The sequence below is a fragment of the Semicossyphus pulcher genome, unplaced genomic scaffold, assembly GCF_022749685.1.
Source record: "Semicossyphus pulcher isolate SPU_LCO1_2020_fin unplaced genomic scaffold, fSemPul1.0.p SCAF_14, whole genome shotgun sequence".
NCBI lineage: Eukaryota > Metazoa > Chordata > Actinopteri > Labriformes > Labridae > Semicossyphus > Semicossyphus pulcher.
The window spans coordinates 4,351,425-4,375,381 of record NW_027211648.1 but is presented as its reverse complement, the minus strand read 5'-3'; the positions used below and the strand labels follow the sequence as shown (position 1 = coordinate 4,375,381).

Genomic DNA, 23,957 nt, shown 5'->3' with positions numbered 1-23,957 from the left:
TTTTCAGACCAGTGAAATGTTTTCTACTGTAATTCATTCCCATGTATGCTGCTCATAGTGATAGCAGTTTGCGGCTCCTCTGCTAACAGCTCCGAGTTGCTCTCTCTCCTCTTGTCCCGTGCGCAGCAGCACTGCTCAGGCAGTCAGGGGCGGGCGGGAGGGCGGGGCTGGCCTGTGGCAGCGGACAGGAAGAGGACAGCAGCCAATCGGGCAGCTCGCTCGCCGCAGCAGTGCTGTGACAACCGCCACACCGAACCATCCTGGCTAAAGATGGATAAGGACAATGTTGGCTTTGAATTCCACTGGCACTTAAAGGCCTGGGTTTTGTTATTGTTTCTTTTAGTACAGAAGAAATCTGCCTTTCAAAGTTAAAAAGATGCTTTTAAACAAAAGTATTTTAACTTCAATATATTTCTTTTGTGTTGATTCTACATTAATTCCTGATTTTACATTTAAATATCCATTATTACAAGCTTCAGTCAGGTGAAATGAAATGAAAAATGTCATTTTAATCCTTTTAGATCACATCCCCGGTAATATTGTGCATCTATTTGACAATATTGGCCAAAAAACAAACTGAAAATCCATTTCTTCGTATTCTTATATCAAAATATGTAATTTTTTCTTCCGGTAAAACTAAATTTCACGCGTGCTTACGTAAGTTAGCAGCAAACAATTTCAACCAATCAATCTGCAACATTTAGCTGCAGAGCACCAAGAACGCTCGGTCAGTTAGCTAGCTACTGCGCTGTGGAGAACGTCTGTCTACGCCCACTTCTCAACGATCAAATCAAATCCCTCTAATGATATGTCCCACCTGCACGTCCTGTTTCACTCGGAAATACGTCACGATACGGAAGCTAGATACTTTAAGAAGAAAAAAGTGATTCATAGCGATTAATCACAGCAAATTGTGTGATTAATTTGTCAATTTCTTTAAAATCAATCGACAGCCCTAATATTTAGTGTAATTTACGATATTATATTTAAAGCTTAACCTGTTGCAAATAGTTAGAATACCATCCTTTGAAGCCACAGACTTGTTTGAATTCGCCTGACTCCCATCCTCCACGGTTTTGAATGTCACATAGCGAAGCAGGGAGGAGAAGTGTGGGCGTGTTGGTGTGATAAAGGGGTATGACCCATTAAACCCCTCCAGGCCTGAGTAAAATACAGCGACTCACAGTCTGACTGTAATTTCACCATAAAAGAGTCAGCCGTTCTCGGATGTAAATTTATCGAGGAGCTCGTAACGTTTTACAGCCGGTGCTCTGTTCTGGATATGATCACATTTGCTCAGAGCTGTAAAGATTACGATCTCAGATGATGTGTTTCACCGCAAACAAGCCGTAACCTCCGCAGGAATTACTTTAATAACTGTTAAAAATTTCAATTACTGACCAATCGCAGAAGCAGAAGGTTTCCTGCATGATAAAGATGTGCATATGCTTTAATAATGAGCCTATAGTTAAGGAGGGTAACAGACAGGAGTGTGAACGTGTCGACGTGTCTCGCTGTGATTTAAATAATGGTGTAAAATAATAAGCCGGGACTCTGTTTGCCTTATAATCCCCTCTGAGCTGCTATCAGAGCATCAGGAGCATGTGGCCTTTTTCAGTCTAGACTTCTTTATCACTGAGCTTATTTACAGATCAGCAAATCAATTTGAAGGGGAAAATTTTTTTAAAAAGAGCCCAAAAGAAAGCAGAAAATCAGAGATATAAAAGTGTTTTCGTGTGTTTACGTGAAGTCGACGGTTTCCCCGCAGACAGAGCTGCCTTCTCGTTCATAATGAGCAACAACAGCAAACCTTCAGAGGAATCGCACCGCACGGGGAGCTTAATTAAGAAATAATTGACTTATATTTTCAAATAATTGAGTCGTTTGAAGTGCGGTGATAGTCTCACACTGACAGGCTATACCTTTAGACAGCAGGCGCCTCATGCAGATTGGCTGAAATGTGAAAAAGACATTTTTCAGGGGCTGAAAAACATGAAGTAAATGGCTTGAAATTGGAAATCTAACGCGATTTGAGATGCTAAGAGAGAACATCTCTCTTCTGATGCTTGATAGAGTGGAGAGGAAAAGCAATTCTCTCTCTGCATGTGTGTTTGTGTGTGAGTGTTTGTGTGTTTGGGAGGTCGTTTAAAGAGAGAATTCAGATTTTTTTGGAGTGGGGTTATATGAGGTTCCTGCAATACACAGTTTATTATCTACAGTAGATGTCGGTCAGCGCGGCCCTGTTTGGAGTACCAACACCAAAGTTAAGCTATGTACCCCTGAACGCTGGTTGTGCAGCAAAAAAAATGTGCAGGTTGAAAAGGTGCCACCTTAAAAATGTAGCATCACTTTAAGTGTAAGCTATACGACCTATTCCACCTCCTTTTGTACAAAACATGAAGCCAAAAAAAATCCTCAAATCAGGCGCTGCCATCTTGCTCATCTGTATCCAGAGACTGTGCAGTAGAGATCGGCTGGTGGAGCCGCAGTATTGACGTCCCACCCCTTCCTCCACCCAAAACACACTTTACTTGTGGCCTTGCCGTGTTGGAGCCCTCAGGTGGGCTCAGTCTGCAGCAGACCGCTTCTTGTGTCTGTCTGAAGCAGATATTCACGCTTATGGAAAGTTTAATGACTGTAGCGTTAGCGTGAGCTAGGTCTCCTCTTGCTGTTCCTCCTCTACTCTGCTACAAGGGAACAGAACGCTGCAGGAGCCCCATTTGTCAACAGAGCTGTCAATCATCATTTTTTACAGCGTCAAATAACTAATTAAAAATAAACTTGTCAGAAAAATGAACGCTTGGACATAAATCAGCATGATAAGAACTAACTATAATGACAGAAACCATGTTTGAGAAAAATGTATTTGGCGTGTATTTTGATTTTATAGTTTGACTCATGTCCCATCTGTTAACATGGAGGAGGCGGGCTTTATGACCTATACTGCAGCCAGTCAGCAGGGGGCGATAGAGAGGGTTTGGCTTCATTTTTAGGGAGCTATCATGTCGGCCATCTTTTTATACAGTCTGTCGGTGTGTCGGAAACCGCATACTATCATACTAATCATACTAACCGTGACGTAAAATTGAGTATGTCATGCGTTCCCATCTCATAGTTTGCGATTTTGTGTGTGCGAGAAATGCCCGGATGTATACTAGATCGGCCCGGATATTTGAGTATGAGACGGGAGCTCACTGGTTGAACTCAACCGCCCCAAAATGCATTGCGGCTATTCAGCTTCCACTATGGCGGAGATGGACCGGAGATCAAACTGGACATACATAAACGATTAAGTCACGTGATACAGAGAAGACGGCTCTGAGTATGAAGCGAACGGCATCCTAATAGTCAGGTTAGTAGGCAGTATGCAGTACATACTGTTTGAGTATGTAGGCAGTACGTTAGTATGCGGTTTCGGACACACAATGTGTTCTGTATTCCTGCAGCACACAGTATCAGATCAGCTGTTCAGGTCTCCAATTCATAGAAGAGACAACAAATAAAAGACAATAAAATAAAGCTGGAATGTTCATGTTGGAGAACACTGAACTAATATATATATATATATAGTTACAAAGGAAAGGGCTGTCTGATGGCAAGATAAAGCCATGAAAACATTCAAATTAAAGCGTTAAACATAACTGATATTAATTCTTTAAGCAGAGCTGTACTTAGCTTAGCTTCTGTATCAGTACCTCAGCTGGTGTCTCCAAACAGGAGCTGTTCTGACCGCCATCTACTGTAGGTAATAAACTCTGTATTGTTCAGTAAATCATCAACAATCTGAACCATCCCTTTAAGAGACTTCCTGCTATAATTTAGAGATTAGCGACTAAGAAGGACACAGAAAAGGTGTGATTATTACATCAAAGCCATTCACTGGAGCTTAGCATGTTAGCGCCTACATACTGTGCTGCAAACATGTAATCTCCTCCCACACAGGCAGGAAGAATGCAGAAATGTGCAGATCATAAAGATCTGTAGTGGCATGTAATATTAGAGGCGTTTAGCTGTTATCACTGAGCATTCTTCAGCCTCCTCTAAAGTAGAAACTCTCTGCTTCCTGTGAGAGGAATATTTGAAATTCTGGGGCTGTACGCATGAAAGGGAATAGCAATGATGCCTAATGTATATGAATGGGAGCCGTGGCGTTCAGGTATTTCACGCCGCATGCCCTGACAGAGGCTAAAGTGAATAAGTCGTCAACTGGCATTGAAATTCATACTGTATCCCTGGCTGGAGCCGAGCCCATTTTCTCCACAGTGCTCTCGCCATGAGCCATACAATAGTCAGGGAGACGTCTAATGAGGCAGGAGAAAAAATATTAAGAGGAAAATCCTCAAACTCAGGAGTTGGCATATTCAATGGGCGCTCTCTAAATTCAATGAGAAAATCTTTTTGTTGGAGCTTCGGGCTGGTGGGAGGGAGAGAACAAAGGGAGAGGAAGGAGGCAAAGATTGAGCGTGTGAGTGACTGAGATGAGCTGTGACAATGTCAGCTCTGGTCTGGTCAGCCTGCTCAGAAGATCAGAGGATACGAGGAGAGGAGGAGCGGGAGGGGAAGGTTGATGCACACAACAAAAGCAAGAAGGGGTGGTGAACTGGGGAATGGCAAGAAGCCCAACAATCAGTATTTTCACGAAACCTGATTCCATCCATCCATCATCTACACCGCTTATCCTGTTCGGGGTCGCGGGGGAGCTGGAGCCTATCCCAGTCGTCATTGGCAGGAGGTGGGGCACACCCTGGACTGACACAACCTGGAACTTTCACACTTTTAGAGTCACCAATGAACCTAACGAGCATGTCTTTGGACTGTGGGAGGAAGCAGAACCCACGCATGCACGGGGAGAACATCTCCACGCAGAAAGGCCCGCTACGTCTGATCCAGGATCCGAAGAAGGAACCTTCTAGCTGCGAGGCTACGCTAACCACTGCACCACCGTGCAGCCGATACCTGATTCATGATACGATGTTCTACGTTCTAACTTTTTTGGACAAAAGTCCCGTGTTGGTTTTGCCCATCCATCACCTCCGATCACCAGCCATAGTGGACTTTCACCCTGTATGTGCTGCTTCACCTGACTTCAACCCCACATCAGAACCATAACCAGGAGAACAGCATCCGGAAATAACGTGCAATGTCCGTCAACCTCCTATTTGTGACCTGCGAGAGATAAAAGGCTGCTGTTATAGCGATTATAAACATTTTGGGGTATGCCGAGTTTCAAGATCAAATATATTCCCTTCTTTATGTAAAGTTATGTTACAAGAAGACCTAATTTGCTGTTAATGCAAACTTTGTCTCAATTACAGGTATTTTCATAATGCAGCTATAGAGCATAAAAAGTTATGCAGCTTAGTTTGTCTTTGCTATATTACCTTAAAGACCCCCTCCAGTGAAAATCAAGCCTTTAACCTTGTACCTTGTTAACATCACCATGAGGTGCTAACAGACATAGCAGGGACAACGTCAGCAGTCATCTCCGAGGCTGGGCCTGTCTGCTGTTAAACTGCAGTGTACCAAGGACAGGCTGAACAACATGTGTTCACATTGGCAGGTTTGAGACGTCACAAACCTAAGGAGCCAATCCCATTAACGGACGGGGTGACTCTATAAATATTATAATGTGTAACCTATGGCAACCACTTCGGGGATGCGCGAGCCAGCTGTAACCAGAGACTTGAGACGTGGGGACTTAGACTCGAGTCGACTAGAGTCACTGTTTCGATGACTTGCGGCCTGACTTGGCAAAAAATAAATGACTCGAGACTTGATTTGGACTTGAGGCTGACTCGGATGACTTGCATGTGTTCATAAGTTTGAATGTTGTAAAATATTGAATGATAAAATTCAATGTTGTCAAGTCTGTACGCAGCGCAAACTGAGAATCACGATTGGACGACTCAAAAAGCTCCCCGGTATGTGATTGTCATGATTGGAGGACTGGCTGTCAGTCAAACTCCTCGCTATGGCAACACGCAACATCAAAGCCCCCAAAGAGAACCCTCATCAGTCGTATTCGTTACTACGGAGTACGGTCTCAGAGCAGACCATCATCATGGCTGCGTCTGTGCCAAGATAAAACAGATACAATTCACTGTCATACTTTTTGAACAGGTTATATAAATTGGCCAATAATATCATTATTAGACGGGCTGCTAACACCTTGTGTTTTCTCTTTATAAAGACCGGATACTACAGGTAAGAGTGCTGGATCTTGGGTGTAAAAAAAGGACTCGACTTGACTTTACATAACCTGTGACTTGACTTGACTTGACTTGCCCAAGAAAAAATGACTGAAGACTTACTTGGGACTTGAGCAAAGATGGCTTGGTCACAACACTGGCTGTAACCGCCATCGTAATCTTTGCAAACTCACTACTGACTACTAACGTTACTACTGCTAATTACTACATTTCTAGCTAGCTAAGTTTCAACAAGGTGCCACTAAACGACGGCAGAGGCGTGTTTTGTTTTTGTGGTGAGGGGGGGGTGGTTGGACATTTGCATAGCGAGAGGGTCTGTGCAGATTGGAGAGTTTTTAATGAACGAGAAGGAGGAGATGCTTTGGGAGGAGTTTAACAAGGTAATTAAACAAAAAAACATATCAGACACAATTTATTATTTGAAGCAGAGCATTTAATGTCTTAAAACATGACTGCAGCTGCTCTGAGTATGAGCTGGTTCTATAATAAAGATTGCTTTTGCGTATCGATATAAAATTGCCACACTAAACATCAACTGTTTTTGACCATGTCTGGTTGCAAAGCAGTTGCAGAAGACGTAGATCGCAGGTTCAGTGTAAAATGTGTGGAGGACAGCTGCGATTTAAGTATGCCTTGCTCTGTAAGGCCTTCCCTCTTGACTCGGTGAACTCCAGCACATGTTCAAACTAGGAGCCCAGATTCTGCCTCTGATCTGCCGGCACGGCCGCCTTGCACAGTGTGACCTCTGCGTCCCCTCGAGAAACTCACCCGACTTTCCGTGCAGTTGTTTTTCTCTCGATGTTGCACTCGCTAAAAAAACCACTTTACAAAGTTGGTTAATGGTACAAGATTGTTTTTGCTATGAGAATTTTACGTACTTCAGTTAATGGTCTTCAATTTATTCCCTCTGTAAGTGCTATTGAAGCCCGAGAGTGTTCAGGTTTTCATTTCAAGCTCACATTAAAGCGGCTGATTTCACAGACGAGCCTGTGCCTCGTTCTAATCAGGGAGTAATCACCTGCAGTGTTTGGCTGGGAGAAAAAAACGCGCAGATTCTTGGGCGCTTCAGTAGCACTTAGTTCAGAAACACTTCATAGCATTTAATCCTTTAAGTTTGACCCCAGAGAGGCCGCCTTTCAAAGACATGCATCTTACAGCCATGTGATTACCTTGTGCAGTTATACTTTTCCACCCATCTCCTGCACTCATGTTCATATTTACACTTTGATACGTAACATGTCCTTCCTGATAATCCTGCCTCACAAACCAGGCTGCGCTGTGATAAATGCGCCTCACAATCTCAGAGGATAAAAGCGAAACATGCTCAGAAACGTACAGGAAATGTGCAGCAGTCATTTTAATCTCTACTTGACATTAACTCGTGCATTTCATCAAGCAGCTGTTTGCAGGCAAAGATCAACTTCCTGCGCCTGTGCATCACTAATAAGTAGTAATTACAGCCCGGTTTGACACACATGAAAACAATCTTCTCGCCGCTGTTTGTTTGATGTCTACCAGCTCGTTTTAAATTGTTTCAAAGCCGCCGCAGCAGCAGCAGCAGAATCCCTGATTGTGTTTCTGCTCTGGTGTCACTTAACTGTCTCCTGTTATCAGCAGGGGAGGCTGCAGATACCAGCATGTCTGACTACACACTGCCCCCTAGTGGAGGAGTGTGACAGCCCTGACACTGCAAGTTGTGAAAGTTTAATACAGTGATGTTAATGGAGCAGAGTAACTGGATGTGCTGAGCTAAAGAGGGCAACTTTGCTAAACTTAATGTCGTGTTTCAAAATTATAAACGCAGACACAACTTTCCCCGGAGTTCACGAGTGCTAAACGTGTTTATTCAAACTATTTGGAGTCCTGACTGTGCCGTCGTTTGTCTGCTCAGCTCATTTGAGTTGAAGGAAGCCGTTCAAAAATTCACAGATCCCCTCCAGGCATGTTGTTGGACAAATAAAAGTGCTCTGCTTTGAATAATAAGTGGTGTCAGGTCTGGTTTCGCTTTAATTACAGCGAGTGAAGAGAAACGTTTCCCCCTGCAGCACATTAATGTGAAATATTCTTCTGGTGTGGAACTCTGCAAAGATCTCATTCTGCACAGTGAGAGTAAAACATCCATCTGAAAACACTGAACTCTATGGACTCTGAACTCTATTAGATGTTAGGGTTGTGGACTGATTGGAATAAATGCTATGGTGCTATTTTTTACACTCCAAATGTCAGTATCAAAATAATCACCTCTTAAAAACATGACTCAGGAAAATATGTTTGGACAGAAGTAAATGATAAAATAAGGAACTCTCATGATCATCTTTCCTGTAGTTGTGATGTTTTTGAGTTGGGATGTCATTTTGCTATCGGCAGACCGACGCGCATTAACAGGAAACTGATCGACTAATTTTGTACAAAAAAAAGAAGCAAAATTAAGTAAAATACAAGATGCCTGACTGTTAATCAGACCATGAATGAGACAACAATAATATGATATAACTCTCGATCCCTCCTCCATGTGTCGGGGGAACAGACTTCGACACACAACCGCTCGTTTACTGACGTTAGCGAGCTATATTTTCAAGCTAACGTAAGCTAGTGTTGCACACTTTTAGCGCTGGAGGGGAGCTGAGTGTGTATGTGTGGACTGACATGTGTAACCGGTCAATAATATTTTATTTGTTTGTTACCTTTATATTTACAGGACAGCTGGAGGCAGGAAATGTGGGGATTAGAGAGTGGGGGATGACATGCACCACATGAGCGGCAGAGCGGGAGTCGAGCCTGCCATCAGTGCGCCGAGGACCGTCGCATCTGTACATGGGGCACCTGCTCTGGGCGCCTCCATTTGGAGGTTTTCCGGGCACGTCCAACTGCGAGCAGACCCCGGGGCAGACCCAGAGCTCGCTGGAGGGATTATATATCCCGTCTGGCCTGGGAGCGCCTCGGAATCCCCCAGGAGGAACTGGAAAATGTTGCTGGGGATAGGGACGCTTGGGTCACCTTACTGAGTAGGCTGCCACCGCGACCCGGCCCCGGATAAGAGGAAGATAATGGATGGATGGATGGTGGTTAATCACTGACATCCCTATTATGGAGCATTTTGGGGGCAGTATGTACGAGTGGTTAGCTACAAGAAGGATTACCTGGTTTTTAATATCATTTTAAGTTTGGTGTTTTAATTCAAAAACTAAAGACATTAACTTTTTGTCCCATAAAATCTTGATTATAGGAAATTTTAAGTTTTAAGGAAAGTTTTTTTGAAGTTCTGTTGTGTTTTAAAATGACTCGAATCCTTAAAAAAAATCTTCGAATGCTGCAAAGACTTTTGTGTTTGACAAAAACTGATAGTGTTTTTCTATACGTTGAATAAAAGGCTTATATAATATATAAATAAAGGATTAAATTAAAACACCAAGTGTAGTGTGATAAGTTTCCATTATTCCCCTTAAAGTGAGATGCACCTCATGGCCAAACATATGCAGACACCGAGACATTACATCCGGAGAGTTTTGAACACGTCGTTCCAAAAACATTAATCTGCTAAAATAACTAAAAGGTATTGATAGACAAAGTCTCTACAGGTGGATGCTGGGTGGAGGTGGGGCAGCAGCACTGACATCCTAACATCCAGGTGAGCTGTGCAGCAGCAGGTGTTAGAGCAGAGCACTGACAGCTACAGTAGAGCACCCTAATGAAGGAGAGCAGTGGACAGATCTCACAGTGAGGAAAGTCTCTACTACAGGAGCCTGAAGTAACTCCCAGGCTCTGATTTATTCATGTTTGCTCACTAACGTTGGCCGATAAGACCCGGCTCACACTCGGCCTTCACTTCATCAAAGGTGTTGGGATCTGAGCGGGTCGGTCCAGGTCTTACAGACCAAACATGGACGTAGCTCTGTGGAAGGGAGTAAGTCACAATGAAACGGGACAAATGAAAGGTTTGGCCACAAATTTAGAGGCATATTATGGTCTGTGATATAATTTAAGGTAGAGTGAAGACTTGCCACCGGGAGCAGTTTGAGGTTCAGTGTCTTGCCCGAGAACACCTCGACATGTAGACTGAGGAAGCTGGGGATCGAACCACCAACCGCAGCCACCCCAACATCAGTAAATGTTCCCTCTGGAGTCGAGTTCAAACACTCAGGGTGCTGGTTTAGCTCAGTGGGAAGTGCAGACGCCCCTGTACACAGAGGCTACAAGCGTCGACACAGAGGCCGCAGGCTCGACTCGATTTCCTGTCTGTCTTCTGTCCTATAAATAAATAAATAAATAAATAAATACTTAAAAAAGCCCCAAAAAATGGGCCAGAACTAAGAAATTCCTGATTGCCCTTCTTTATGTCACCCTTAAGATGAATGAAGGATTTTCTCCATGAGACTTCATCAGGAGGAATACTTGATTAAATAAGAAAGTTGGATCTTGTACATTGCACCTGTAAGACAATCAGTCAGTATACTGATTTGTTTTATGTATCAGTAGAATTTTTGCATTACTTCTGTGTGCATGTGCTCGGGTTTGAGTCCCTGTGTGGCTCCAGTCTGGATGGAGAATCTATTTCACTCTGTTTGTAGTTTGTAATCAGTTTGTTTTTGTAAGTGAATCGAGCCTCATCGAGACACTTTGGCTCTCGATGCTAAGTTAGTTTTATGTATTTGTCGAATGTTTGTATTGTTTCTGTGTACCGGGGGTTTGAGGCCCTGTGTGGTTGAAGGCTGCAGCTCCAGAATGCACACTCTTTGTACTCTGTATAGTTGTATCCCATCACTCCACTTGTTTTCTGTTTTGTTTAGTTTTTTGTTTTGACGATTTCAAAAATGGGGGCGCTGGTTTAGCTCAGTTGGTAGAGCGAGGCTACAGTCCTCAGTGCACTGATCGCAGGCTCGACCCCCGGTCTGTGATCATTTGGTGCGTGTCATCGCCCACTATCTACTCCCCACATTTCCTGTCTCTCTTCAGCTGTCCTACACATTAAGGCAAAAGCCAAAAAACATCATGTTAAAAAAATAATAAAAAAATAAGACATGGACATAATGATCGATTTGCCCTCACATGTAAACTAGCTCATAGCTAACTCTGGTAAAGCTAAGATGCTGTGCACTGTCATTGTTAGAATAAGCAAATGAATAAAACACACAAAAGTTAAAGTTGGGATGTCCACAAACTTTTGGCAGCAAAGTGTAAAATAAATCCATGTTTATATTTTAGAAGGTTCCAGCTGAGGGCCTTTTTATATGTAGGTGAAATACACCAACTTGAAGTGAAGCCCCTCTCCCACTGGTCAAAAAACCCACTAACACCCGCTAATGCACGTTTTTTTTTGCTTAGTGGGAAAGGCTACAATCGGCACTCTACTGACTCTGCAGTGGACCCGGGTGATTATCGCCTCGGCTCCAATCGACATTGATGGGAACACAAAACCTGTCGACACGCTAATCTCCGCCCCCTCTCCGGCGCGATGCTATGCTCCATCGGTAACTTCTGCGACTCCTCGTCATCTCAGCTACAGATTCAGCCCGTCTCGTTCCAAATTTGTCGGCGCCGAGTTCGATAAACAGACTGAATGAGTAATAGATACAATAAAGACCTAACCACCGTAACATCTTCATTGTTTACTAACCCCGTCTCCGGCGTGTTTGTTACGTCAGGCGGTGACGCAGCAGAAAAGAGACCGACAGCAGTATACTTCACTGGCAATGGGAAAAGAGACAATCGGCATTTATAAGCAGGTCTTCCCGGGTCTGAAAAACCTGCGTCAACACGCTAAGTCTGGTGGAAAGCAAACCAGTGTCCTTGACTGCACTCTGACACTCAGATCAACAACATTCATTGCCCCCTGCTGGTCTTACAGAGGAACTTACTGGTTACTTCTTTAATTCTGTTGTGATATTTACTTTTCAGGTGTTTAATCCAGCTGACGTCGAGTCTGTTTTTATCCCCACAAGATGTACGCAACCTCTAAATCCTGTTTGTTTTATCATTTTAATGTGATCTCCCCGATGCCTCGTTTCAGGAAAGCTCACTGTGTGTCCTTGATTGCAAAGTTTCAAAGAATACGCCTTGGGTATGAGCTGAAAAAACGTTTTATTTTCTGATGCAGAAAAGAAGAGAAGATCAAAGGAACTGACGTTGGCATGTAGACAGATCTCTCCCGCCCTCCCCTCGCTGGAGAAACACCGCTCTGGTTTTGGTTGCTATCACACAAACTGGGGTTTAAGAGGCTTTTTATGAGGCCGGGGGGAGGAGCAGGAGAGTCTGGCTTCACAGGAGGGGGCCGCAGTCGGCGGATCAGGAATATGTTTGTTTTTTTGAATGTTTTTGTCATCGCTTCCCGGTTTCTGTGTTCTGCATGCCAACGTCTCTGCTCATCCGTCATTGTTGTTTCATAATATGTCACGTCACTTCTTCCTTTTGTCCACATTTTGTGACATTTCTGGTTCAAACTGACATTAACCAGGTCTGACTCTCGTCTTTGTTTGCTGCATTTTTGCCGTTTGTTGCCATGAGATGATTCATACCTTGTGCCGCACAAAAACCTCAAATCCTGATGTCCTCCTACTCCTCGGGAGCATTAAAAGTCACACCGAGGCAACAAAGCACTTTATGATTCATTTACACTCCCAGAAATCTCAAACAACACAAAAAAAGGTCGAGTTCAGTTCCTCAAGGTCGCTCTGTGACATTTCCAGCGCGGTGAATCAGATAAATGGCCGTCTTTTGGAGGTCTGAGCCGGCCTCTTCAGCTCCACTCTCTAATCTGCCACATTTTGCTTTCCACTCTTCAATTTGACAAACAGGATTTGAACTGAAGCCTCCCACGCAGTAAACAGTCACAGCTAGCAGAGTGGCTGTGGGAGATATTTACCACTCTATGTGTTTACCGCCTCATGCAATCTGAGGCAGCAGCTGCCAGCGCTGCATTCTTCTTCTACCGCCGCAAAAAATGTCAGCAAAGGCAAACAACAGTCGACCTGTATGTTTGAAAGCTAGCACTTCACAGCCAGGAAGTCAGGCCGCGGCGGGTTCACTTGGCCATGTAAGCTACTACCTCCTTCTCTAGGCTCTGGGCGAAGCGGTGGTTGAGGAAGAGGAGCTGCCCGTGAGGAAGGAGGCGGCTGAGCAGAACGTCCACACGGTTGCTCCTCAGCAGGACCTGAAAGAGGAGTGTATTTTAACGATCGCAGTCTTTAACAGACGTAAACACAATCAGTACGGCTGCAATCTTGTTCCCTTTTTTTCAGCCTGAAATGAGATTTTGCTGTTGAACATTTGAGTATCAATGCTCCACACTGCAACAGTTCTGTTCACTGGACTGACTCGAGTCTAATGAGATCTTTAAACTTGTCTTGACACGAAAGCTTTCATTTGAATAAAATATAACTATTTTTGCATCAGGCAGGAACTCTGCCTGACACCGCAGCAGAGAAACCTTTTCCAGTCCAGCAGACCTGCCTCAAACAGGAGTAAAAGTGTGTCTAATGGGGACTATTTTCAGCGGTGGATTAAGCCCTTTCTGGTGCTCTAGCTAGTATTTCCAGCAGCAGGACAGTGTATGTGGGAGTCAAAGGAAGCTACAGTCTGTGTGCGATCATGTTCAGGGATCAGCATTATCCCTGGCCACAAATGTTTTCAAAGATAATGAGATAAAGATTATGATTGGCTGAAGATATTGAGGCAGATATATCTGCCATATTAAATAAAACCAGAGCTTGCATATTTCCTGGTTCCCAGTCACCAGCAGTTTTGAAATCAAAGTACTTTTAAATCAACTTAAAGATATAATTTTGAAGATTTTCATGTAAATAAATGTTAAGTCACTATCTATCACTGAATGAGGCAACACAGTGGTGATTGAGCCTATGGCAAATCAAGAGTTAGCACCATGACAACGGGAGCCACCCGTGAGCATCTGTTTAAAGTGGGACGTGTGCGCCCGCAATTCCCTTTTATCACCATTAGGTGCCGCCAAACAGAAGGAAACTGAGAACTGTGTTACAGCCGAGGGACGCACGGTTACTGAAATAAAAAGAAGCTGTATGACATGAAGATGGAATCTGAAACTGCTCAGCAGCCATTCATCCGTCTCATGTTAGATCTGTGCGATCGTTCAAAGTGCGCTCTCTGCGTAAGGCCTGGATGGCCAAAGCATCGAACAGCAGCATGTTAGCCATTCAGAAGCAGAAAGCACAGATGCATACAGATGGTTTTAATTGTCTTAATTGGGATCAATTGACCAATAGTATCTCTTTAGCCCAAAGATTAAATAATCCAATCATCATGATTCCCCTAAAAACATATAATAATCTAAATTTGATTATATGATGCATTTTTTATGTTTCTCAGTTTTAAAACTTATTTCTGCACATTGGACAAACACTTTTTCTTTCTTATCTTGGTAAGAGTGCCTCCACCAATCGTAAACTTTTCTCTTACCTAAGAGACGATTTGTAAGAACAATATAAGAAAAAAATCCTGGATAAGATCAAAAATAAGAGAAAATTGTTCGTATATCGCTTTTTGCATGAGGCCCATCGTGTCTCAAATAACAGTTACAGAGGCCCTGCTTCACTAACTGGCCAACATCGAGTCAAACACAGACAGGCAGCCATCTTGTTAAAGACCAGCTCCAGACATGCTTTAAGACATATAAAATGCTCTGCTTGAAAAACATTTAATTACCTTGTAAAAATCCTTCCTAGGCATCTCCTCCTTCTCTCTCACTAAAAAATCCTGCATAGGCCCCGCCCACTATGCACATTTCCAACTGCCCCCTCCGTCATAACAAAACATGTCTCTGCCGTCGTTTAGTGGCAACTTGTTGAAACTTAGCTGCTTGAAATGAAGGAATTAGTAGTAGTAACGTTAACGTTAGTAGTCAGTAGTGAGTTTGCAAAAATGACGATGATGGTTACAGCTGGCTCGCGCATCCCCAAAGTGGTTGCCATAGGTTACACATTATAATATTTATAGAGTCACCCCGTCCATTAACGGGATTGGCTCCTAAGGTTTGTGACGTCTCAATCCTGCCAATGTGAAAACGTGTTGTTCAGCCTGTCCTTGGTACACTGCAGTTTAAAAGCAGACAGGCCCAGCCATGGAGATGACTGCTCATGTTGTCCCTGATATGTCTTGTAGCTCATGAAGAACACCACATGGAGATGTTCACAAGGTTAAATTGATTTTTACTGGAGGGGGTCTTTAACAATAAATGATTGAAATAAGGTTGAGAAAAATATAAGCCACAAAGACTTTGAATCCTGAAGATCTCATGTTTTGCTATCTTAATTATTTCATGTAATTTTGCTTCTGAAGCTCAATAAGAAAGTAAAGATGTTTTCTTTTCTTTCAGCTCACACCTCTGATGTTGATGCACTGATGTCCAGAAGGAAAGAAATCCGACAAGTTTAAAACGGATGATTTCATCTGTCCTCAGTCGAGCTGGGTTCCCTAAGATGTGACGTGCTAATCACAACAAGACTGAAGATGACTTCCAAGATTAACAGTTAAGGGCAACATAAGGGACAGTGACATTTTTAGCCTGATCTTTGTTCTCACTTTACTTCCAACGCTAGGTACTGCTTGTGATTGCATGTGTTTTTTAGGATTATAAGATGTTTGGGTGTTAAAAACTTTCTCTCATTTAAAGTTTTATTCACATAAAGTTCTAAAAGTAGACCTGATCCAATCTAGATCCTCTTTTGGTGTGTTTTGGTTCTCACCTCACTGCCCTGCCCCAGCATGTGCAGGTGCTCCAGACAGTGTCGGGTCAGGTTCCTCAGAGTCCCCTCTGCCAGCAGCAGGTTCTCGTGGGACTCACAGACCAGAGTGAAGCCCAGACTCTGAACTCCGAGCCACAGAGCGCTCATCCCCTCAGAGAAGGGGTCTCCAGCTCTTAAACGCGCCACACCACTGTCGGCCTCCTGCAGGGCCAGAGCCTCCTCGCCGGGCACCGTCTCCACCAGAGGACGACCTGAAGCCTCCCGGGACAGAGAGACGGCGCTGCGGACCTGCCTGAGTCACAGAGGATCAGTGTGGGAGGGTTAGAAACATAGAAAGAAGGAAGGGAACCAGTCATCACCTGCTGGAAACAGTTAATCTTTCCTTTATCTTAGATGTAACTAAGATTATGGCAATTACTAACTCTTATTTGTAGTATCCCCGAGAGGCATTATGCAACATTGATATCTGTATCTTTCTATCTGGATATTTTGTGTGACAATAGTTAAAAACAGTTGTGTATAAGTAACATATACAGTACATCTCTATATTTTAATAAAGAATATTCAGGACAGTTTTGTAAGTGTTGATGAAAAAAAAGCTCAATAATACTTTTTGACACAGTAAAAGAGAATTAAGTCAATTCAAACACTTGACCTTAAACCCGACCCACCTCGCTACCACAGCTACCTTCTCCATCTGCAGGAGTCGTCTCTCCTCCGGGCCGAGCTCCCGGTTCTGTTCGGAAAAGATGCCTTCATCTGGACCGAAAACCCGGGAGTAAAGCACCCGACTCTCCCCGGGACCGAGAGCACTGACGGGACAGACGGTGTGGATCAGAAAACAACGAACCATGTTGTTAAGTGTGGAAAACAGTTTACAATGCAGAGTCAGGCTTCTAATGATTACTCACTTCCGCGTTGGTCAGCTGACCGTTCTCGGTTACCGTTGCTATGCATTGTTTGAACCACCAGATGGCGCTCGCATATTATATTATATTATCTTATATTATATTATATTATAACTTTATTGATCCCCAAAGGAAAATTAATTTGTCTGGCATCTCATGTACTATTTACCAAAGAATTAAAAAGTCTGATGGCTGTGGTATTATATTATATTATATTATATTATATTATATTATATTATATTATATTATATTATATTATATTATTATTATTATTAACAAATAAAACTATAGTTAGACGTCTAACGCTTAATGTTGGTTGACCTTTATTTGTAGGAACTTTAAGAAGGTAAAGATAGGAACATACTGTTTCAATAATCCATTTGATCAATTGATAATTAAATCAAATAAAATGTCAGAAAATAGTATTTTTTTTAGGTCTCTGGGTCCCAAACACAAAGATATTTAATTCATTATCATTGAATGCCATGTAAATGTGAATTTAAGACACTTTAATCAGTGAATTTGCTGAAAAAAATGACTTAATTAATCAATGAGCAATCAGATGAATGTTAATTGAAAAGGACTGAACCAAAATACCAAAAGCTATTACAAAAACTACAATGACCAGACAGTGTAGCGTGGTGTGGATGAAGACAGGATTGAGAGACAGGAGGAGGCTGTGAGGAGAAGTTGGTTGGGATCATAGATCAGTGTTTCGGGGGTCTCAGCAGACAAACAGTGTGGGCAGCTGTTAATCCAACAGCTGCTGCTGGTCACGCTTCTTTACTCAGAGAGGCCCCTGTCAGTGTGTGTGTGTGTGTGTGTGTGTGTGTGTGTGTGTGTGTTTGAAGAAGCGGTGGAGGGAGAAGAATGAAAGAAAACATTCACCCCGCTTTGTCCACATTCACTCCACTGCCCTGTTAACCTCCTCACCCTCTGCCCTGCACAGACCTGCTCCACCGTAACCGGACCTGAGGATGTGATTGTTGTGGTACTTTTTCTTTGGGATCAAAACCTTCCTTTTCTGACTTTCTGCTCAGCATGGGTGATTGTTAAAGCTGTTAGAACCTGGTGAGAACAGCAACACATAAGTGCATAAAGTTTGAGAGGTGTTTCAGCTTTGCTAGGATGGCTGAAGGGATGGAAATCAACTTTTCTGTCCACCGTTTTGGTCCAGAGCAAAATATCTTATGCATCAATTGCCATCATAATTTGTTGACGCGTTCATTCATGGTCCCCAGCATTTTCCACCTTTCATCCAGCGCCACCAGCAGGTAAAAGTTTGCACATATTTAGGGAGAACATTTAAGATATTCAAAGTAAACAAAGTGTTAAAATGACACGCTGTATTTTAGATTTTGCACCTGCAGACAGAGCCCTGGCTAGCTGTTTCCCTCTTTTTCCAGTCTTTGTGCTAAGCTAGGCTAACAGCTAACCACCTGCTGATTGTATAGCTTCCTGCATAGACACGACGGTGTATCATATCATCCTTCTCTCTGCAAGAAAGGAAATAATTTACCAAAGTGTTAATTGATTCCTTCAAACCATCTTGTTATATTAACATTTCATCTGAAACGGTGTGGAGGGAAATCATTTCTCAACACCCACACTCTGTGTAATCATTAGCGCAGATCACTTTACAGGCATTTCTCTTCAATAGTAAAGGAGCAGCTGAGCGGGATCCCTGCAGGTAATAATTAGCCAACATTAGTGAGAAAACTCAATGTGAAAGTGAAGCCAGATTTAATCAGTGGGGGAAGACGTACCCAGATCATTTAGTGGATATGAATATACGTTGCAGAATGCATTACAAAAATACTTCTAAAACTTTGCTATAGTAAAAGTACATAAGCATTTATATGTATTAAAAGTAAGTGTTCTACAAGAATATGATGTGTGATTAAAATATCTGCTCTGTTAATGTGTGTGTTGCACTTTGCTGCTGCAGATATGTAAGGTTGTGCTTTTTTAAGGACTTTATATCCTTTTGGGACGTGTACTGTCATCGTGCCGTCATATGTTTGAAGCTTTGCTGTGCTACAAGAATCATTTAGCTCTATAAAAGTAACTCAGCTTTGTGACAATTAATTTTCCAACTAATCAAACATTTAATTAATTAAATTATAATTTACTTACATGCAATCCACTACTGATTTTCACTGTGAACTGTCCTGCCAACCTGTCTTTATTACCTGTATTATTTCATTTTATGTGTCTTTTAATTTATTCTCTCCTGCGCAGCCCTTGGATCTGCTCTTATATATGTATGGTGAGATATATATATATATTCTGCATTTGAGGTTCAGTGCAGTTTCATGCATTTGAAAGGTTACATTTTCATTATGGGGCCTACATTTTCAAAGTAAAGGCAGGCTGTGCAGCCGCTCGTGTCACAAACACCACAAGAAAAGTCTGACGAGTTTCAGCGGTTCTGATCTGTGAGTCATTGTTCCCTCTGAAACAAACCAGCTGAATAGGAACAACAACAGGATGTATCAGCCGACCATACGGCCCAATGACAGCGAGACCTGCGAGTTTAAAATAAAGGAAGCTGGTGAGCGAAATATGTTTCTGTCTAGTTTGCACTCTCAGCAGGGGGGACATAAAAACATGATTATCTTATGGTGAAATCATCTCAAGCTTCCCTGAAAACTCACTGCACAAGTTATCTTCAAAAACATTAAAGAAGGAAGCTCACCTTGAAAAACCACAACCCCCCACCCTTCCTTTGAAACCTCAGTGTGCTCTGTGCTTCAGTCTTTGCCAGGTTGTTACCACCTTGTTTTACAGACCGGTTCGTCAGTTTACTGTCAATGTCAACGGGTCAGAGCAAACAGGGGTTTAAAAGGTGACACCCAGGCTGCAGCTTTGTGTGAGGGCACCTTGTTGCAGCTGCTACCCCGGGGTGGGGTGTGAAACAGGGCAAAAAAGAGATGTAGAGATGGTGATAGGAAGGGTGGGGTAGTTTTTAAGGCAGCTCTGCGGGGTGCTGTAAGATGCATGAGAAGCCTGCTGTTGTTGTTGCTGTAATGACTCTGACAGACAGGAAGACAGAAGAATTTGTAATCTTGCATTTCCAATTGTTGAAGGACAAAAGATCCCGACTGCTAACACTTATTAGCACCAGTGGTAGCAACCTTTCTGGCAGTTTCGTGCAGAGACTTTAACTTTTTTTAACTGGTCTCTTTCATATTCATAAACCTAAAGAAGTACAATTCAACTGTAATAAAGCAACAGTAGTAATTTGTGTAATTCTGGCTACTTAGGTGCCAATTAACCAGCTGTAAACACAACCCTTTTACAGTTGCTGTGGCTAACATATTAGCAAATGCATTAAGCAGATATGTAGCAACATTAGCATTCAATCTGAGTTGTTTTTGAGGCCAGCTAACTATTATAAATCCAATGTTCATGCTCATTTTAACACCTTTTTGGTCTCCTATTATTTATCCTATTTCTCCTAGAAATATCTACTTCTTTAGCTGCTAAATGCTCCACTATGTCCACCAGCTAATCGCTAACTTTCTCTGTTTGTAGCTTGGTGTTGGGCAGGCTAACACTTGGTTTGTCAGAGATTATTTTAAAAAAGCAGCTTCCCATTTTGACAGAAAGAAGTGAGATATGAACAGTAAGACTGAACAAATCAGAGAAACAGAACAAGCCAAGTGTTTAGCCAAAACGCTAAAGATGCTAAGATGCTAAAAGCGGAGGGAGACTAGAGAGGTGGTGACATCTTTCCATACAGGTGAAATAAACAATAAACACTAATTTGAGAGGCAGAATTGTGTTATAAAATATCTTACACAGTAAAAGATATTGTGACCTATATTTTCTGTCAAGAGGGATAGGGAAGGTAAATATGAAGCTAACAGCTCAATAGCCTAGCTTAACTTAGCTTGGCTTAGCATACAAACTGGAAACAGCAGAAACAGCCACTTGGTTTTGTTTTAAAGTTACAAACACTGCCTATAAACACCTTGAATTTACACATAATTGCTCTTTTTACAGATTCCAAGCTAGATATAGATGATGCCTGTTAATCTATATCTTGTCTTAAAGCTAACTTTAGCTAACCAACTGCAGCTTTTTACTTAGCATACAGACATGAGCGTGACAGCAATCATCTTGACTAACTTTCCAGCAATGTCAAACTGTTCAACTGTTCTAAACCTGTCAAATTTATTAGTCAGACGCGACATGGTCCAGTCAAGCTAGTCAACAACTTTTAAGACAGCCAGCTTTCAAATTTAGCACCAAAACACCTCCTTTATTGTATTTTATATATACTGATTTAAGATCTCCGTCTTTTAAAAACTACAGCATCTAAAGAACAAAGCATATCTAACACAACAAGCCACTCAGAAAGCACACATTGTTAATCTTCAGGACAGCAGTTCAAGTTGCTGTTCCTCTTTGTGGCGTCTCCAGCTCCTAATTGGATGGGTGTAAAAAAACCTGGCTTGGTTTTCTTTCGCGGGGGGACGAGCAAAGGACTCATCTACATTTTAAAACCAACTGTTGAAGTGGAAAATGAAAAGGCTCCTGCAAGTGTTGCATTATGTATGCCTCGTGTAAAGGTGCGAGGCCCCTCCAAACCTCAGAAGCCGGCCAATTACTCGTCCCGCTTAGACAAAGGTGGCAGCTTGATATGAATGGAACACACCCATTGACAAATACATGTAAAGATCTCTGAAACAAAAAATGTGGCTCTGCTGATTTGTCTTCCTCTTTTTCACACATATTTAGAGTTTTTCTGTTTTGGATTCATTCTTCAAAGACAGTTAGTCTTCTTCTTTAAACGTCACATAAAGCACATTTCTCATCCTTGTTACCATATTTAAGCAAATGACGTGTCGACAAATCGGTTTGTTTCCTCTCTGTTCTATTGCTTTTATCTCGAATAACGTTGCAATTATTTCATTGTGTAAGTCATCATATGCGGAATAGTCCATGTTATTGTCAAACTCTGCAAAGAGGCATCGACTGAAGTGACAGTAAAGTCTGCTGGGTAATATTTTAGCAGGTTTGGCAGAACAGACAGGGACAAACTTTTTTATTCTGAACAGTGTTTTGTAAATTGTTGCTGTATTGTGTTGTGCAGCCCTTTTACACTTAATACAATACAAATAATGTACAAACCTAAGTGCTCTCTTGCTGTATAAAGTTGAGGATAGAAAGGGTTAAGGGTGAAGTCAGTATCTGGAGAGTTTTCTCTTTGACACACAAAAGCAGTTAGCCAGCTTCAGAAAAAAATGAGTCTGGCTCAGTGTCAGAGAAAACATGTAGAGCAAGTCCTCCGTCAGTCTGACAAAACATCTGTTTTCCAACACAAACATGTCATTTTGTCTTTCACGTTGACGCTATAACTTTGACACATGACTTCCAGTGTCGTGCTGCACGTGTGAGCTTTATCTGATGTGCTGAAAACTTTCAAAGAAAATCTGTAATGTATCCGGATGCTTTTTAGAGAAGTGAGGAAGGAACTCGAGTATCTTCAGTTGGAGTCGCAGACAGCGAACAGACGCTTGTGTCAGCTACAAACTGCTGGCTGTAAATTTGTCTTTTGACCTCAATCGGTGGAATGCAAACAAAGGCTCGCCCTCTCTTTCCCATACCCACATGGCCGCTGGGAAACTGCCTGATTTCAAACTTTGGTGAAGCGCCAGAAGGGAGGGAGTTGCGCTTTTGTGACCTCTCCGCCAGATCGGTCACGTGTTTACAGCACATGGTGGCTCTGATTTTTTTCCCTCCCGTGACTGTTGAGCTCCTGTCAGGACACGTCAGGGGAGTGGCCAGCTGCCAGGCGCTGCTTTCACACAGTCACTCCCTCAGCATACAGGAATGTATGTGTGTGTGTGTCGGGGCACGTGCTGCAGCAGGAAGGCCACTCCCAAGGTCGCTAGAGAGGGAAGATTTGAAAAACAGGAACAGCTCTGTGTGAGGGAAACATGTGTCCCCGCCACATGCAGGAGAGAAGACCAAACAAAAACGGCAGATGTGCTATTCTTAGAGTTCAGCTGAGGAGAGTTTGCTTTGACTGAATCCCTGCACACTGAGGGAACCTGTTAGCAGGTTTACAGTCAGTGGGCTGATGACTTTGAAATACACCCAAAAGTTTCTTGATCATGGATAAGTAAAATATGCTGCCACTAACTATTGTCCAAATGTCCAAAAACTGAGAAAAGCTTCCCAAAAAGTTCCCAAAGAGACAAAATGCTCGCTCAGAAAGTTTACACTGCTTATTTTGTGCAACCACCAGTACACAAGCATTAATGCATTTATGTTTATGTTAGAGAAAAGTGGAAAAGCATCCCATTGGAGAGGCTCGGGTCAGAACATTTGGTGTTTTTGTTTGTTTAAGTCTCTATCTCTCGCTGAATGAGCTAACACAACAGTGATTGAGCCTATGGCCCACTCATGAAAGCCTTTCCATTTGCAGTATTACAGACTGGCTGTCTGGTGTGAAAAAAATCACAAGTGGCGCCCAGTTAGTGACGCGTTTGGTCTGCCAGAGAGGGTAGGCGGAGCTAAGCAGGTGCTCTTCCGATCTCAGACACAAACTCGACGCTCAGATGAAGCAAACAGTCTGAAAAGGAAAGCGACCGTCAGCCAGAGGAATCCGGAGCCAACCGTGACGTCACACATGCAGCACTGTCTGGATATCTGGGAAGTGTGCTCCCGCAATTACCGTTTATCGCCACAGGAGCCGCCAAAGAGAAACTTATGAGATTACAACTTTAAGGAGTTATAAAAACCTTTGTCTTCCCATTTCCCACATAAAAATACACACTAGTTTATCCTTATTTAATCTGGTGAAATGAATGCTAAGGAGTTCTATTGCATTAACCTAATTTACACATAAAAAAGCAGAAAGTATGCATGCTTTGGACACATTTTGGAATTTGAGAGTTAAACTGTAGAGCACTGTGAAGCAAATAAGTGTTCATGCAAAATCCAGCACAGGTTTTACTCCATATGCAAAGTGAACAAATCAACCCAACAAACCTCGTTTTCTGCTGATGAAAGGGAGATGAAGCCGACATTGTTGGTGAACCTATTGTACTTTGTTTTAGTGATGATCAGTGTCTTGTAGAAAGTACTTAAAGGGGACATATTTTAGCTATGCA

At 42.6% G+C, this 23,957-nt stretch overlaps 1 protein-coding gene across 1 annotated transcript; it reads right to left on the bottom strand.

Moving 5' to 3' along the window:
• Nucleotides 1-12,270: 12,270 nt before the first annotated feature.
• Nucleotides 12,271-16,775, bottom strand: ap5s1 (adaptor related protein complex 5 subunit sigma 1). The gene is made up of 3 exons (XM_069662350.1): nucleotides 16,594-16,775; nucleotides 15,923-16,214; nucleotides 12,271-13,356 (listed from the first exon to the last, which is right to left on the bottom strand). The coding sequence occupies exons 1-3, from the start codon at nucleotides 16,773-16,775 to the stop codon at nucleotides 13,228-13,230; spliced, it is 603 nt and encodes a 200-aa protein (XP_069518451.1). The 3' UTR covers nucleotides 12,271-13,227.
• Nucleotides 16,776-23,957: the final 7,182 nt, after the last annotated feature.

What these genes read in the sequence shown, in the direction of transcription:
- ap5s1 (XM_069662350.1), bottom strand. Translation starts at nt 16,775, where the DNA reads ATGGTTCGTTGTTTTCTGATCCACACCGTCTGTCCCGTCAGTGCTCTC. An exon ending in AAGGTAGCTGTGGTAGCGAG is followed by an intron (nt 16,215 to 16,593) that starts GTGGGTCGGGTT and finishes TCTGTGACTCAG; the next exon opens with GCAGGTCCGCAGCGCCGTCT. An exon ending in TGCTGGGGCAGGGCAGTGAG is followed by an intron (nt 13,357 to 15,922) that starts GTGAGAACCAAA and finishes CTCCTCTTTCAG; the next exon opens with GTCCTGCTGAGGAGCAACCG.